The sequence below is a fragment of the Sturnira hondurensis genome, unplaced genomic scaffold, assembly GCF_014824575.4.
Source record: "Sturnira hondurensis isolate 20B ecotype Veracruz unplaced genomic scaffold, ASM1482457v3 Scaffold0015596, whole genome shotgun sequence".
NCBI lineage: Eukaryota > Metazoa > Chordata > Mammalia > Chiroptera > Phyllostomidae > Sturnira > Sturnira hondurensis.
The window spans coordinates 9871972-9889234 of NW_028088227.1; the positions used below are offsets into that span (position 1 = coordinate 9871972).

Genomic DNA, 17263 nt, shown 5'->3' on the forward strand with positions numbered 1-17263 from the left:
ATGAACAGTGAGGACAGCAAACTCACAACTATTAACAACCATACCTAAAACAAAAGCAAACTAAGAGGACAGCCAGATCAGGAGCCAGATCAGGAGCCAGATCAGCCAGATCTCCATAGAAATGAAGATCATGCCCTGGCTGGTGTAGCTCAGTGGATTGAGCATGGGCCTGTGAAGCAAAGGGTCACTGGTTCAATTCCCAGGCAGGGGCACATGCCTGGGTTGCAGGCTAGGTTCTCAGTAGGGGACACATGAGAGGCAACCACACATTGATATTTCTCTCTCACTCTTTCTCCTTCCCTTCTCCTCTCTCTAAAAAATAAATAAATGAATAAATAAATAAGATCACATGGAGGGTTAGCAACAGGGGGAGTAGGACGGGGAGAAGGTACAGAGAATAAGTAGCATAGACGGTAGGTAGAAAATAAGGGGGAAGGCAAGAATAGTATGGGAAATATAGAATCTAAAGAACTTATGACACATGGACATAAATGAAAGGGGGGAATGGTGGGGGAGGTGTGTGCGGGGTGGAGGGGAATGAAGGGGGAGAATGGGACAACTGTAAAGGCATAATCAATAAAATATATTAAAAATAAGTAAATAAATAAAATCTTAAAAAAGAAATAAAGCAAGTTCATAACATAGGTAACTTCAGAATAACAGGTATGATACAGAAGAATTCTCCACTTCACAGAAAGATTCACTGAAAAGTTTCTTTAGGCAACAAGCTGCCCTGACAGACATAAAAGACGGTTTGACTGAGGAGAAGACCTGCCAGCCCTCGGCCCTTTCAGAGGAATCTGTGCTAAGGGTGTACTATGTAGAATGGAGGCTTGCCATCAGGAAGTTCCTGTCTTTAGAAGCAGATGCTGGCGAAGACTCCCTTCCCCACTACTGAACCCAGACACAGACAAGATTCCAGTTAAGGACGCTTTCTAGACACTTAAGCCAGAGACGGGGCAGCTGAAATGAAAGCCTTCTCAGGGCCAGGAATTTAGGAGTTGCCCAGGTTCCACGAGTAGAAAGAGATTCTGTGTCCCATCAGAGGGTTAGAGCCCAAGCAGACACAGAAGGGGCCGGGTCCTCACCTCGGGAATCAGCCGCCGTCTCTTCACGCTGGAGACAGGGTCTGGCAGGCCCTCGCCGCCCAGCTGCTTTCGCTTGCTGCAGTCCTGGAGGGCGGTGAAGACGCTGTCCAGAGGGTGCTTCTCCAAAGACCTGGAATTCACTGAGCAGTCCAGGGCAGCATCTTCGGCCTCCGTCTCCACTTTCACAGTGTTATTTTTTAGAACTGTGGCAGAGAAGAGACAGGGCTCAGCGGGAGAGACCACCGGGCAGCTCGGAGACCAGCAGGGTCCCTGAGTCACAGGCTGTCAGTGGGCCACCCTGACACTACCGCTCAGACAGTGAAGCCCAGCCAGAGTGAGAGTGCACCTTCCGACCACACAAATGCCACCTCGCCGCACCAGTGCTATACAACACAACCATTTCCGAGATTGCTTTGTTCAAACTCGTTTTAAAGTCTCTCTGGGGGGCTGGGAGGTGAGCAGATGCAGGGAGACAAATACTATATTTTCAATATACTTTAAAAAAATAACTCTTGAAAGACACATAAGATAAGGTGCGTGGGGGGAGGGGGAGGGGGACCAGTGGTGGCAGACTTTTCATTTTGTGTCTTTTTATACTTCAGTATGTCTGAACCATGTTGAATATATGACCCAATAAAATATTAAATTAAAAATAATTTTTAATAAGGGATTTTACCTTCTTCTACATCTTCATTGAATTCAGTTGAGTTCATCTTCTATTCCACTACATGAAAAGACAAAGACAAAGTCCTGATTTACTGCTTGATTTATTTCTTAACTTTCCCTTCCCGTGAGAAATTCCCTTCCCTCCCAACCCTGCTGGCTCCATGGAGTAGAAGGTGAAGTCCACACTGCTCTGCAATATTACGGAAAATCACATCTTATTCTCATTTGCAATCGCTCAGAGCAGCCAGGCCTGCTGGGAGCGCTACTCCAAGACTTTATGTGGGGAGAAGGTGTCTCACAGCTTTGACCGAGGGCACTTACAGAGCTAGGGGAACATTATTCATGAAAATCAACTCTTTGTACGTCGGACTCCGGTTTCAGCAAGCTGTTAGTCCCTGCTTTAAATATTCCAGCCCCCCAAATGAAAAGGCTGACCAAGGATGCGAGCTGTGGAAGTTGTGGACCGAGCTGGGGTCTTAGGACTCCAGACGGACCGAAGAGACCTGTGCTGCCCACAGGCACAGCCACTAGTCACACAGCTCCTGAGGACAGGAAGCGCGGCTGGTCCCGACGGAAACGCGCATTCTGGATTCCCAAGACTTGGCACAGCAAGAAGAATGTAAACTGTCTCATCAATAATTTTTTTATACTGATTGCATGTTGAAATGATAATATTTGAGGCTGGGCTAACTAAAATATTTTATTAAAAACAATTTCACCTTTTCGTAATGTGGCTACTAGAAAACTTAAAATGACCTGTGTGGCTTGCATCACATGTTTATTAGATGGTGCTGGTCCTTCAGAAACAACTTTCTCTTTCAGACAAAAAGGCACTGTGGGTTTTTAAAGCTCCCAAGAGCCACACAATCTGGTTCAAACCCTTCCTTTTTATTGATGAGTGAATAAGACGGGTGAGGGGAAGGTGTGCTGTCCAGGTCTCAGGGTCCAGGGCAGGGCTGCCCCCGACTCCCACGGCCCCAGCTGGAACAGAATGGGCACTGTGACTGACCGCACCAGTAAGTCTCTGGGATTCTTTCCTCCTAATTACTTAACAGCTCGTCCGTGAAAACTACATATTAGTTTTCTTTCTGGTGTCTTTTCTCCCACACCAGAGGTAGTGGGAAAGAACACACATGACAGCCTCAACTGCGGACCCTGAGGGGTTGTGGTTCCCACAGCTGGTCACGCAGACTGCGAGTATCAGTGTTACTTCGGTTAAGGGTCAGAGGGGAGCAGGACTAAGAAGTGTCTCCTAAGGAATTTCTATTGCCTACAGCAGTAAATCATGTTCAATCCAGGTTTCAGGGTCAGAAGTTAGAACTCTGGACCCCCAAGCTACATCCCCAATTTTCCCCCGTTCCTTCCACTCAAATAACAGGGCAATGCTAACAGCAGAGCTTATCATCCCTGGCCCATTTCAGCCACTAAGACACCAGTTTTAGGAAGAACAAACCCTAATGTCAGGTTTCTCAACCTCAGCGCTATCAACGTTTGGGCCAGGTAGACCTCTGTTGTGGGTCCCTGTCCTGCATGTTTAGCATCCTTGCCACTCGATGCATGGGGTTATTGGCACCCCACCTCCATCCCCAGTCATAAGAATTAAAAACATTTCTAGAAAAAAAAAAAAAGAGAAATGTCTAGCCCTGGCCAGGTAGCTCAGTTGGTTAGGGTACCATCCTAACACACCACGGTTGCAGGTCCGATCCCCAGTCAGGGCACCTACAGGAATCAACCAATGACTGCACACTACGTGGAACAACAAATCAATGTTTCTCTCTCTTTCCCTCCCCCTCCGTCCCTCTCCCTTCCTCTCTCTTTCTTAAGAAAATAAATAAATAAATAAATTTTGTAAAAAAAAAAAAAAGGAATTTCAATACGGAAGAGGGATGCCATCTACAGAGTTCAGTAAACTGTTCACAGAGTAGCTATGAAATGATCCGTGGTCCCGTCTTACACCACTGAGCAAAGGGATATTGGGGACGGGGCAAGACACAGTGCATGTAGGTGGCCCAGGATCGGGATAATTTCAAAATGCACTCACAACAGCAGTACCTACACAGACAGGCCTTAGGATGTGACACACGGTCCCCAGCATGTCCCGTTACCTCTCATCCCTGTGTCACTAATTTTCAGAGGAATGAGTAAGAAAATTTAAGACTTATCTGAAACCAAAATTAACACTAAAAATAATTCCTACTTAGTAAACTACCTCCTACCCAGAAAAGGTGACAGGCCAGGTGACGTTGAGGAAAAATAAACAGGTGAGTGCGTCCGCAGTCCGAGAGCCGTCTTACCAGAGGCAAGTTCCAGCAAATGCAGCTTCCACTGTGTCCCGGGCAAAGAAACCTCCATGTGTGATGACATCCCCGACCTGGGTGTCTCTGAGGGGTTGGGAGGGGGGCACGGGCGGGTAGGTGGGACTTCCCCATTTACAAATCAAGCACACAACTGCATTTCGGGGGGCGGGGGGAAATGACCGACCTTGGCCAGAAATTCAGTTTCCCAATTCCCAGCCCAGTCAGGGGCCTCTCAAGGAGGGGCACTTCTGGCCTCACCCGAAGGCCCAAGTGTGGCAACTCCCCTTGGAAACCTGCCACAGGGTCCCATGACCCTTCCCCTCAGATCCAGGGCAGAGGTGGGGGCAGCAGAGTGAGAAGACGGCTGGCGGAGGCAGTGCACAAAACAGCACATCCTGGAGAGAAAAGGTGGGGAGGGGACGAGATGGAGGATGATTCATTTGGGGGGGATAGGTCATAGTGAAAGAAAACCACGAAGACTCTGGCTAAGTAGAAAAGCATTAAAAAAAAATAAGTGAATCCAAGAAGAAAATAAAATAGGAGTTGATGCAAAAACAGGAGAGAGAACCACAAGAGCTGAGCAAAGACGGTGGGGTCCTCTAACATTACATCTGCCCAGGAGGCAGACAGCGTGCAGCTGGAGCCTGGGGCCGGGCATGTTTGCCGCCAGGGTGTGACACAGTGGGCAGGAAGGGTGTTTTCTGAACCACCACCACATGACACGACAGCATGCCACTCAGCACCAGAATCGTGAGCTCCTGTGGTTGTCCTATCAGAAAATCACGGAGGAGCACACATCGGGGCCACCTGTGGTTCGAGGAAAAAAGCAGAGAGGGAGCTGGGAAGACTCATGGGAGGAGTGGGGCGGGGTGGGGGCAGCTCTGTAGGCCTCAGGATGCCCAGAGTGCATCTGCTTGGGAAAACACTTCTGTGTTCATTCATAGGCCAGTGACAGAGGCTAGACCAGCCCAGGAGTGACCCAGAACACAGAATGGGGAGCCCCTTCCCTCCCAGCCGGCAAAGAAGCCATGGTCTTTGGGAAACTGGGGAATGTCCTATTTGCAAAGCCTCGAAAACCCACGACTACTATGTGGGGCCTGAGTGGGGGAGGGACCTCATTAACATCTGCAGCCCAGGAGATGGCACCGCTGGCCACCTTGCGTGTGCCTCCGGCTCACCCTGCACTGTTTTAATCCCAATCCTACCAACAGGGAAACTGAGAACATATACCTTAAATATACACAATGTTTATTTGTCATTGAAGCTGGAAAATATTACATTTTGACTAAGGAAATAAAACATTTGAATATTGGAAGGGGAAACAGAGGGCAGGTCACTTGCCAGGGTCATACAGCTGTGAGTGGGAGGACTAGGGCTAAAACCGAGGCTGTGAACACCTCCTGCCAGCCACCAGGAGAGGAAACACTAACAGAATCCTCCATCTTCTGTTGAGGTTCCTCAGCCTTGGATTTCTCGTTCCAACAGCAGCTGGAGCATCCAAATCTCCTTTTATTTCCATGTAGGTACCTGGAAAACCAGTGTGCCCTGTGCTTATAAATACGCCCCAGCCCAGAGTACAAAGGTTTCTACAAGAGGAATGTGTGGGTCCTTCCAGACATCCTGAGCCAACACAGTGACAGCACACCAACCACGTCAGGGCTGAGTGGGGCGGGGACTCGTGCACTGCCCGCTACCTCCACTTCCTGGTCATCTGTACTGTGAAGGTCGCAGGGTTCCTTCTCCTGGGTGGATACCGAGTATCCGGATGCCAAGCATGCCTCAGAAATTCCTTCCGCTACTTAACTATAGGTTACGTGGGAGCCTCCAGCCAGCACAGCCCCCGCCCGCCCAGGAGGCGAGCACTGCCATCCCCCCCTGCCTGCCCAGCCTCCTAGAATTCCCCATTCTAAGATTCTCTCCTTTTCCAAACCTTCCTCCTCTCACCACTAATCTCAGATTGTGAGATAACCTATGCGACCACAGGTTCCTGAAAATCAGCTTTCGTGGGGCGGCTGTTGCATATGCCCCTCAGGAACCCCTGACCAAAACCAAGAGAAGGTGATTTCACCCAACGACAACGTGAACACGTGTCAATGCAACCAGTGTGGCTTGCTACTGCCTCCAGCTAAGCCAGCACAGGTTCGAAGGTAACTCTCAAATAGGGCTAATCTCAGTGAAATCCTCTTAAACAAAACAACAAAAGCCAAAGAGCTCAGGAAGCCTTGGATGAAGTGACTGCCAGAGTTACAAAAAGGTTTCCAACGGTGCAGAGCTTGCAGGAGTAGGTAATGTTACTAACGTGCTTCCCAGTCGCTATCCTTCTGCAGCGTGAGAGGGGCACCATCCGACCTGCCGTGCGCGGGTGTAGTTGTGTCAGTGGCTGAGGGAGATCAGACTGTCACCAGAAAAGCCTTCAGCTTACAAAAAGCACAAAAGAGAAAGAAGGTAAGAAGGTAATCCCAAATGTTCACAAATAAAATGCTTTAGCCACTCGAATATCAAATTACAAAGGCTAAATTGCTTAAATTGGCTGCATATATGCAATAACTGGCCCCCATGCCTCACGCTGAGATGAGGCTGAATCCGAATCCCGAATATCCCGAATGTCAGCGTGCTCCTGGCTTGGGGCAGGAAGTGCGGCTGAAGAGGGAAGAAAATCCCTGAAGAAAGATGAGAAGGCAGAGAAGCAAGAACCACTCACTGGGGCTTAGAAATGACCAATTCTGAGAGATGCCACAAGGCAATGGAAAATCTGGAAAGATTTACAATTACAGGCCATATTTTTATATTCATATTTTAAGAGTTCATTTAGGAAGAGAAGACACAAAAATCTTTTTTTTCCTTTTTGACTAGATGATACATGCACATGAAAACAATATTCTAAAGCTATAAAAGAATATTTGCTTAAGAAGTCCACTGTCCTCCAGTCACTGGGCTGGCTACTCTCTTGGAGGCACCCACGTTACTTTTCTTACATGTCCCACTGCAGACATTCTGTGTCCATGGTTCTCAAAGTGGGCTTTGTACACGGTGGTTCGCCACTGTCGGTTTACATGGTCTCTCCCCCAGCTCTGCTACCCGTGGGGGTCAAGTTGGCAGTTTGAAACTGGCCATGGTGGTAGTATTTTACACCACGGAAATCGACACTTTTACAACCAGGGTGTTTTTTTCTTTCCTTTTGGAGAGCAAGTTTACGAGTACATCCAAGACCCTTTCAGTGAGGTCCATGAGATCAAACTTATTTTCATAAAAATAATTTCATTTATTTATTTTGAGGGAGGAGGAGAGGGAGAAAAACATCGATGTGAGAAGTGCCGATTGGTTGCCTCTCCCACAGTAGTTGAGCCGGTGACCTTTCAGTTTGCAGAGCGATGCCACACCAGTCAGGGCCAAAACTATTTTCATAACAACACGGAGGTGTTATTGCCCCTTTTCTCACCTAGGTACAGCGGGAGAATTTTCCTGAGGCCACACGATACATAGAAGATTGAACACAGAGGCAGATTTGAAAATGCAGCTGTCTTCTATGAAGTCAGAGATTAAAGAGATTAGTGAAAATGGAAATGATACCACTTATTTCACTAAGATTTTTCTGCGGGGAGGGAATACTTAATATTCATAAAAAATGTTATTGAACTTGTACTGAATTTATTAGGGTTATTTTTAAGCAAATTAATAAATATTTTTGTTTTCATTTCTAACACAGTAAATACTGACAGATATAACTCATGTTAATAAAAGCTCTCTGGGGTCCTCAACAAATTTTAAGAGTATAAAGGGATCCTGAGAATAAGATCCTCATTCCTTGCTTCCCCCCCGCCCCCCGCCCCCTTAATGTATCATGGAAATTTTACTTCTTTTTTTAGTTTGAGTTCCCCCAGAGGCAAATTTTGAGACAAGGACTTGGAGCCGTTGCTTTGGGAAGAGAGAGGAGAGCTAAAAACCTGTAAGAGGCATGTTAACGGGGGCAGGGGAAGCCCCTGGCTGGCCGCGCTGCAGGTGCCGCTGCAGGTGTCTGCCCGGGTCACTGGGAGCAGAGGGCCGCCCCAGCCCGCGGGGCAAGCTCCTGAAGGCAGAAGCCCGCCAAGCCCTTTCCTTCCAGCTGCGCACCACACTGCATCCTACACCGGGTGGAAGGTGCTGCCCTAGGAGCTTTACCGTGAGCTTAACCTAATAATCCTGTGAGGTAGGAACTCTTGTTTGTCTCATTCTACAAGTGAGGAAACTGAAGCACAATTTTGGAGCCAAAGGGACCTGGGGCTCAGGAAGGTTAGGGACATGCTGATGATCACACTGTCAGGAATGGCTTCTCGTCTCCCTGCGTGGCACTCTGGTGGCCCCGGGCCCCACGGGGCAGGGAATCCACCACACGTACCACTTATCTACGGGGATCACAGCCAACACCTGGGAGGACCTGGAGGATGAAGATGGGTCTCTGGGAACTGTCGGAGGGGAGTATGAGTAAATACCAGAAGATAAAAGCAACAGGAAGGAAAGAGTGGTCGGAAACCCCAGGTTAGGAGACACTACACTAGGGTTTCTATAACAACTCACATCTAGTAAACACATGCTACGTGCCACAGCTGTGCAGAAGACCACCCATGCTTCCGATGTGGTGCTCTAGACACAAATAATTTAAAACTTCAACAGATACCTACAAGACTTTTTTCCTTTGCAGGGGAGAAATGTTAATCCAAGATAATTCTAGGGGGGAGGTCTACTTCAACAATAACGTTGTTAGTGTTCAAATGGGCACATCTTGATCTTCCTCATAACCTTCAGTTTATAAAAACCTAACATCAAACCTCTCTGTCACTTACAGAACGTCACACACTTGACAGTTATGATATGTTGTCACTGTAATGAGCCACGGCTACAAGGGCAAAACAAAGAGCCTGGGCCAGGAAGCCTCTCACCTCTGGGTGTTCTCAGGGGAAGCACGGGCGGGACTCCAGGGTCAGACTGGTATAGAGTGGGCTCTCCCCACCACCTGCCATGATTACTGACAAATCCCACAAAAAGTTGCAGAGAAAACGGAAGGGACAACACGCTGAATGGGACCTGGCCCGAGACCATCTTTGGTCGCCCCCGTTGTTTCTACTATAAAAGTTAGGAAGTCAACTTCTACACATTCTCTCATCATGTGACTTGGAAACCTCTACTGACAGAAAGAGCCGAGCATTAAATTATGTGTAAAGATTCAAAATCAATTGTTCACCACAGGGCCACCCAGTCAGTAACAACACACTTCCAAGAGCAATGGGGGTATCTTGGCTACATAATTAAAAATGCCAAAGCTGGAAGGAAATATGCCCAAAGAATGGTAATTACTTCCAATTAAGAGGATTATGGACGATATTTTCTTTCTGTTTTAATTTTTAAAGATTTTATTTATTTTTAGAGAGAGGGGAAGGGAGGGAGAAAGGGAGAGAGACATCCATGGACAAGAGAAACCTCCAGGACCAGCTGCCTCTCCTGCACCCGCAAGTGGGGACGTGGCTGCAACCCGGACACGCACCCTGACCAGGATTGAACCAGTGACCTTCTGCTTCACAGAACGATGCCCAACCCACTGAGCCACACCAGTCAGGGCAAAAAAAGCAATTTTAAAATAAAAAATAAATACAGGTCACATTTATTTTTTTCAGGTCACATTCTAAGTTACAGCCACAAAACAGGAACGAGTGAGAATATAAAATCAAATCGTTAAATCTCAACAACTGACAAACTAGTGAAGAGCTTTCATTTCCTAACTGTTCCTGAATTATTGCCTCCAAAGGTGTAAGAAGCCCCTCAGTGTGTGGAGAGGGGTGGACCCAGGGGTGTGCACGATCCAAGCCGAGTGCGGACAGCCAGGCCGTCAGAGGGTGCGTGGACTTGGAGAACAGCTCAGTGGCTGACCAGGGCCTGACGCCGGACGTGCTGGGTTTCTACATTCTGGACGGCAGACGGCTTACATGCAGTCCCTTCTTTGGGGTTCTCTTGGGACTGAGCACCCTGGGAGATGTTCTGATCCCCTCCTTCCATGCCACCTAAAAAGTGGACCAAACTGGGCCATCGGAGGTGTGCTCCAGGGGCCTGGCTCCAGCCAGGGTGAAGCAGCAGGCAGCAGTGGGGACAGAGAGAAGGTGAGGAGGTCTGGGGAGCGAAGAAGTGGCCAGGCCACAGAAAATGGAAGGGGCGTAGTGAGGTCCCTGGTTAAAAGTGGGTAGGAAGGAGTCATGCAGGAACCTGGCTGTGGGGTAATTTTCCGTGTTGAAAGCTGGGTGCAAGACCACAGCAAGGTGAGCAGGGGACACATGGCACAGTGATTCCTTGGCGAAGGATTACTGGTCTCTTCCCCAAATGTCCCTCAGGTTTCCAAAGGAAAATGTTCCCTAGCGCTGCCGGTAGCGGGTGGGACTGCCCCTGGGCACCCCTCTACCAAGTTCTTTTAGAATCGGCTGCTCAGGAGAGACCAGCCAGACCGGGTCTCCACTGCGAGCTGCACCAGGCTAATCAGAGGCACCAGACGCTTGTGGCTGGTCCGGCGTCATACAGGACAAACAGCAGGCCCAGAAATGGGAAGTATTTGGGCTTCCTGAAACACCGAGGTTCAAATCCCAGCCAGCTGACTCAGGACTGTGCCCCATTAAATCAGAAATGTCCACTGCACTTGGGACTTGCCACTGGGCTGAGATGGCCCCGGCCAGCAGCCCTGAACTCAGGCCACTTTGGCGGCCAATCCTCCTCATCTCTCAAGCCACACGTTTCCAGATATAAAGTGAAGCAAACACTCCCCACTGCACGAGGTCTCCTTGACGAGCCCCAGATGATGAACCTGACCGGAACCTGAGACCGTGGGGAGGGTGGCTGCGTGGCACTGCCGAGTACAGAGGTGCAGCAGAGAGACTATGCTCAAACCATTTGAAACGTTACTAAAACATGCTCAAGGATTTAAAAGTTCCACTAGGAACCAACTAAACCTTGCTTCATCCTTTTCTCAACTGTTTCACGATTTGTAATTTTTTTAAATTGACTTTAGGGAGGAAGGGAGGAAAAGGAGGGAAGAGAGGGAGAGAGATGGCTTTGTTCTACTTATTTATGCTTTGTTGGCTGTTTCTTGTATGTGCCCTGACTGGGGACAGCCCACAACCTTGTCGTATTGGGATGGCACTCTACCCAACTGAGTCAGCCAGCCAGGGCTCGACGGTCACACATGATGTGACTTCCTCACACCCATCTCCTGCAGGTCATGCTGATTTTTAAAAATGAAACAGAGAAAAGGAGTACAGCAGCTGACATTCATGTAACACTGGCCCCACGCTCCAACGGTTTCACACGTTGGCCCATGCAGTCCTCGGGGAGCCCACTCATTTTGCAGAGACAGAACCAGGGCCCACGCAATCTGTGCCTCCCTTGGAGGAGGGTGCTACAGAAAGCAAGGAGAGGGAAAGGAGTGTGGTGCACTTCGGCCTGATGGTCTCGTTCCAGCCTCCCGAGAAGAGCTGGGACACAAGGGGGCACGGCCGGCCGCTCTTCCCTGCGGAGCACCCACTGGAGGCTGGGCTCCCACGCAGGAGCACGTCAACTGGCCACACGGGCGGGCCCCAGAACAGCAAGGGAGGGACTAGTGCGGCTGATCTCACAGAAAATGGGACTCCCTACTACACTTTAAGGTCAGGTAGAACTGGGTTCAAACCCTGGCTCCACCTCCAATTAACTTCTAACACCAGGACGGTTGCCTGCCTACCCACCCAAACCTTGGTTCTTCTGAAAAACGGAGCTGTGCACACCGCCTCATTCAGAATTTTAGTGAAAAAACTACAGAGGGGAAGGCACCTGGCACACAGCTCTCAGTCAATGTTACCCATTATACAGCTTTTTTTTTTTAAAGAAAAAAGATGGGCCCTGGCTGGCGTAGCTCAGTGGATTGAGCGTGGGCCTGCGAACCAGATGATCGTGGTTCGATTCCCAGTCAGGGCACATGCCTGGGTTGCAGGCCGGTTCCTTGCAGGCTAACTACCAGCAGGGGATGCACAAAAGGCAACCATACATTGATGTTTCTCTCCCTCTCTCCTTCCCCTCTAAAGATAAATAAATAAAATCTTGAAAAAAAGAAAAAAGATGTATAAAGTGGGCTTAATAGTGACTACTTTTTAAAACTAAAAATTAAATGACTTAAAGCTTTTGAAAAGGTTTGTATGACTTGTCTCTCAAATGAAAGAAACAAAGAAACTGAAGGGTGACATCACATCCAACGCTCTCCCCGAGGACAGGAAGAACGTTCCCAGGCCATGCTCTCCTGTGCAGGTCCCCGGGGCCACAGAACAGCTGGGAGCCTTGGGGCTCTCAGAGCCCGGCCCTCTCGCCGGCCCTCTCGCCAGCGGCACCCTGCCCATGGGACTTGCAGGACATGTTCACAATTTGTTTTTATTTTTAGACACATCTGCACATGCTGTTTGAAAAACGCCAGACCTCACAAAACCAGGGCAATTTACCCAGAGTTTCTCTAAAGCTGTAATTGTCACTGCCTTCCTTATTCAGTCAGAGCACAGCCTCGTCTTTCAGCAGGCAGGGAAGTGCAACCACACAGCCCTGCCTGCCTGGGACTCGGCGTCTCACCCTCTGACACTGTTTTCAGAAAGTGACTAAACCTGCTGTCTTCCTCAGCAAAAGGATTCTACTCAATTTAAGCGCTCTCTGGACTCACAAAAGGCAACCTCTTTAGGTGTCAATGGTAGGAGGCACAAGACTTTGCTTGTAACTTTAACCTTGGCACCCAAGAAGCGGGGGTCAAGGAGAAAAGGAGGGCCAGCACATCCCAGCAGCCACCCATGTGACTGACTGGACAATGGTGACTAATTTTCCTAGGAGGTGTAAGCTGGGTTTCCTCTGTACTTCCCACTTTTTCAAGAATGTTGTCTTGTGACCACACAAGCTAATTAGAGTTGGCGAATAATGTGGTGTAAACTAATGCCCACCCCACCCCCAAACCTCCATCCTTTGATCTACTAGCTTCATACTCAAACCATCAACCCCCCCCCACAAGATCAGTAAGTAATTTATTCAACTGAGCAATTAATGCCCTTATAGATATTGATGCAACTGTGTTTCATTGGTCAATAATAATGGAAGATCAGGCCAGAAAAGAGGAAAAGTGGCCACTGGTAAAAAACAAAACACTGTACTACTAAGAGGGCTGACTTTGTACGTGTTGCAAGTTGGATTAAAAGTGGAGGAAAGACATGCTTCCGGGTGAGCTGCTGAGAACAACTCAGCTCTGAAACGGTTTGTAAAAGTCAGGTCATTTGGTGACGAATGGAACTGCCGCCCGAGTGAAACAGCACCCCTCCTCTGCAACACACCGAAGGCCTGATGCCAGCATGGAGAGCTCTTGGTTTGGCATGAGCAGGTCACGTGTGGCAGCTAGTTCCAGAAACCACAAGAGCCTTGGGCTCAAATAATAATGTTGCAGGAATTACTGGAGCATCAGAAGGGCAAGGAGAGCAACTGTCCAGTCTGGAGAAGGAGGAAACAGCAGGAGCAAGGTGCTGTGCATAAAGCACACTAAAACATCCTTGTTTCTGGCATATGGATTATATGTGACTTTAAATGGGATTTTAAAAATATTACCGTACAGTTAAATTTACACTCTGGAGGGAAGGGCGCACAGTTCTGTGAAAAGGCACATGTATACCTCCCTATAAGCACCAGTGAGAGTATACAAAAAAGCCCCATCACCCCAAAGATGAGTTCTACAAATAATTCCTCCCAATTTACGTTAGCCAATAATGGGCACCATGAACAACGAGGGTGGCAACCATAATTCTCCACTTGTCATCAAAATTAAGTGCCAGAAACAAAACACTGCACCTCAGTCTCCCATACACTGACACCACGCTGTTTTGGGTCAGCTGGCAACCTTCCTGTGTTTCTACATTACACAATTTGAGATGCTTGCCGTTTCTTTCTTCAGTGCTTCAGGGGCTTTCTGGACAGCTCTAAAGAGTGGCAGGTAAGCCATTCGTTCCTACAGGACATTATCACCCAATCAAACCTCTACCGTGGTTGATTCCAATTTCCCTCTCGCTGATTATCAGACAATTCTATTTCTTTTCTGATGTAAGGGATGCTTAGTAACTTAGAAGTGACCAAAAGGAAAAGTGATATTAAGTGTGTCGATGTGATACCCTTCAATAGATTGACATGTTGATTACCTTGTCTGCTAGGACCTAATGGCCTACTGCTACTATTAGTGCTTTGTATGTGGTGGTGGTGGTGGTGGTAGTGATAGAAAACTTCTCTCTTAAATTACTTTGACAAGGAGATGGAGCCTCTGGCAAAATCCAGTCAGTGGCAGGAGTTTTTACATGACAAATATTAAAGGCTCCATGAATTTCATTTCAAGGGCCTTGTGCAGATAGGTTAACCCACTAGCAGTAACAGACTGCAGCGACTCCCACCTTCCATCTTGGAATGAAATCCAAGAGGCTCTCCATTCATTCAGCAAATGTTTATTGAGCACCTGCTAAGTTATCAAACACTGAGGTAGTGGCTAGGGATAGAAAACTTAAAATACAAAATCTTGAGCAAATCTCATTATTGAGGGTGAGGGAACTAACAGGGTCCTATACGGTGATAAAAACCACAAACTAGGTGGGGATGATTGTTTTTTTAAAAAAAGGGAGTCGGGGTGTGGAAAGCAAAAGAGCTTCCTCCGTCCCTCTTCTTTATATACCGAATCAGGCCCAGAGCTGTTTCTTGCAGCCCTGGCTTTGTGACACCCTACACATTGCCCCGTGTACGTTAAACACTCCAAAGTTACTTAAAAAAAGAGAAATTGGACGTTTCCGACTCTTAAGTGTTGAGTACTATTCCACACACCCTTGTCTGGTTAGCTTTGGTGCATAAAATTCTTTCCGATAGGCCACCAGAGTAATAATTTTACCTCTGTGAAAACACCTGGTTAAAAAAAAATGTACATCTAGGTAGACAGGTCTTCATACGGTTTGCTGCTCAACTCACCGATAAGGAGAGGGCAAAGTCTGCGTGGGTAATCACGTTTGCAAAAATAGCAAAAGTGAGAGGTCAGGGGCAGCGGCGAAAGCCCCAAGGTCCAGTCGCGGACGCCCGCGAAGGCCTCTCGTCAGCCAGGGTGCAAACCCAAAGGAACCGGGCCCCCTACAGCTCCCGGACAGCGAGAACCGCGAACAGCGCCGTGGACGACGGGGAGGGAGGGAGCGCGCGCTGCGCCCCCTGGCGGCGGGGCCGTCTCCGTCCGCTCCCGGCGACAACCGCCGCGAGCCGGCCTCTCACCAAGTACAGACCCCGGAGGTAGCGTCCCTCCGAGCGCCAGATCCTCTGGCCTCCCGCGCCCCGCTCCGCATCGCCCTACAGTCCCCGCCCCCTGCTCCGCTCAGACACCCCCTTCTTCACGCCAAAACGTCCCCCGCTGCTGCCCGGCCGAGCGCGGGCGCCGAGTCCCCGCGATCTCCGAAGAGCCTTCCGGCGGGCCCGGCCACTCCATCGCGGCGCCAGGCAGGGGAGCGGAGCCGGCGCACGGCGCGAGTGGAGCAGGCAGCGGCGGCAGCGCGGACTATTCCACTCCGCGTCTCCCCCACCCCCGCGCGGCGCGCGTGCTCCCGGGGACGCCATGGAGCTGCCGCGTTCCGAACGGCACAAAGGGGTGCGCGGCACAATGGGCGCGGCGAGCCCGTGGGCGCCGGGCGCTTGCTCGGCCACACGTCCCTGCGCTGGGGTAGGCGCTCCTCCCGCCGGGCGCGCTCAGGGCAGCCCCCCTTTTGCGTCCCCTCCCCTGCTCCCGCCCCCACCCCGGCATGGATGTTGCAGGCACTCTCTAGTCCGTCTGCCCTGGAGCCGCCGCCGCCGCGCAGCCAGCTTGGTCCGCCCCGCGCTTACCTGGGACACGAGTTCTGTACTTTGCAGAGCGGGCCCGCGCCGAGTTTGGGCGCCACGTGGGGTGCGGGGTAGCGCAGGTCCGGGGAGCTGGGGACTCGCGCGACGGCCTGGCCGGGGCGGCCTGGGGAGTTCCTGGGGGCGGCGGGCGGGCGCCGTGTATTTTCCCCTCTCTTTGTGTGTGTCCGTGCGCTGCGCTCTCGCGTGACGTGACGGGACTCCGTGTGTCATTTCCGCACAAGGACACAGGAGCCCCCGCCGCATTGGAACCACAACCCCTCCGCCCCCACCCCTGGCCCGCCCCTCCCCCTCAGCGGGGCACACGCGGGACCAGCGGCGGCGCTCGGGCGTGAACGGCCGCGGCGGGGAGCTAGGGCGCGCAATCCGGGGACCCAGGCGGCCCCGCGCGCTTGGCGGGTGCCGCGCTGCTCCACGTGGGCCCGCGCCGGTTGCCCGGGCGTGGGGCGGAGGCCGCGCACCCACGGCGCTCCAGGGCAGCGCTGGCTAACAATGACTGACGCCTGCACGCCGAGTGTTCTCTCCTCCGCGAGTTGTGTATCTAAAACGTGGTTTCTCAGACCCCAGGAGTTTGACTTGAAAAGCCTCTTTTTTTACTTTTTTTTTTTCTTCGCGGGACGGCAACAGTGCGGAGGCATTTCCTCCCCTATCGCCCGCGCCTCTCCCGAATTCTTGGCATTTCCGTGGTTCCTCAGGCCCCCAGGCGGGTGTTCCCGCGCCGAGCTGGGCACAAAGACATAGGGGCGCAGGGACCCCAGTGGCCCTGAGAGCCGGCATGGAGTCGAGGGCAGTTGGAGAGCGACCGGAGCGCTGGGAAGCACTGGCTCTGGCCACTCCCCCGGCGCAGTAGCCGCCCTCTGTTGTGAGCTCGAGAGCTAAAAATCTGTCTTCTACTTGTAATCCGAAGTTTTGAGGCTTTAAAGAGAGAGATTCAGAAGTGCGCGGGTTCAGAGACCCACATGCCACACACAAACCCACGGGATATTTGCACGCAGCACTTAAAATAGAAAAACACGAGTCACCATCTGAATAAAGGCTGATTCTTGAGACTCCTCTGACTCCTAACTGGAGATTTCAACCTGATAAATACACAACCTACCACACTCGGGTATTTTTTCAAGTCTCAGTGTCTAAGGGGTGGGTGTGGTGGGTGAGGGTCAGAGGAGCCCAATCCAACAGTTAAACGACGTTTACATTTCAGGCAAACAGCGAAAATGTAAATTTTTTTAAAAAATCCTTTAATTTGCCTGTCGAAGTGTAAGAAGGAAAATGCAAATGAGCCCATCTGCTGCTCCC

At 50.3% G+C, this 17263-nt stretch overlaps 1 protein-coding gene across 2 annotated transcripts in view; it reads right to left on the reverse strand.

The window, feature by feature from the left end:
* Window positions 1-16208, reverse strand: part of BEND3 (BEN domain containing 3) — a 44639-nt gene extending 28431 nt beyond the window's left edge. The window contains exons 1-3 of one of the 2 annotated variants that reach the window (XM_037064971.1): window positions 15953-16208; window positions 1765-1812; window positions 1089-1291 (exon numbers count right to left, since the gene is read on the reverse strand). In XM_037064971.1, coding sequence (XP_036920866.1) covers window positions 1089-1291; window positions 1765-1801 — 240 coding nt within the window. In that variant the 5' untranslated portion in view covers window positions 1802-1812; window positions 15953-16208. Of the gene's footprint in view, window positions 1-1088; window positions 1292-1764; window positions 1813-15058; window positions 15346-15952 lie in introns of those variants that run through there. The other variant, XM_037064972.1, reaches the window with a different exon arrangement.
* Between the last annotated feature and the right edge of the window lie 1055 nt (window positions 16209-17263).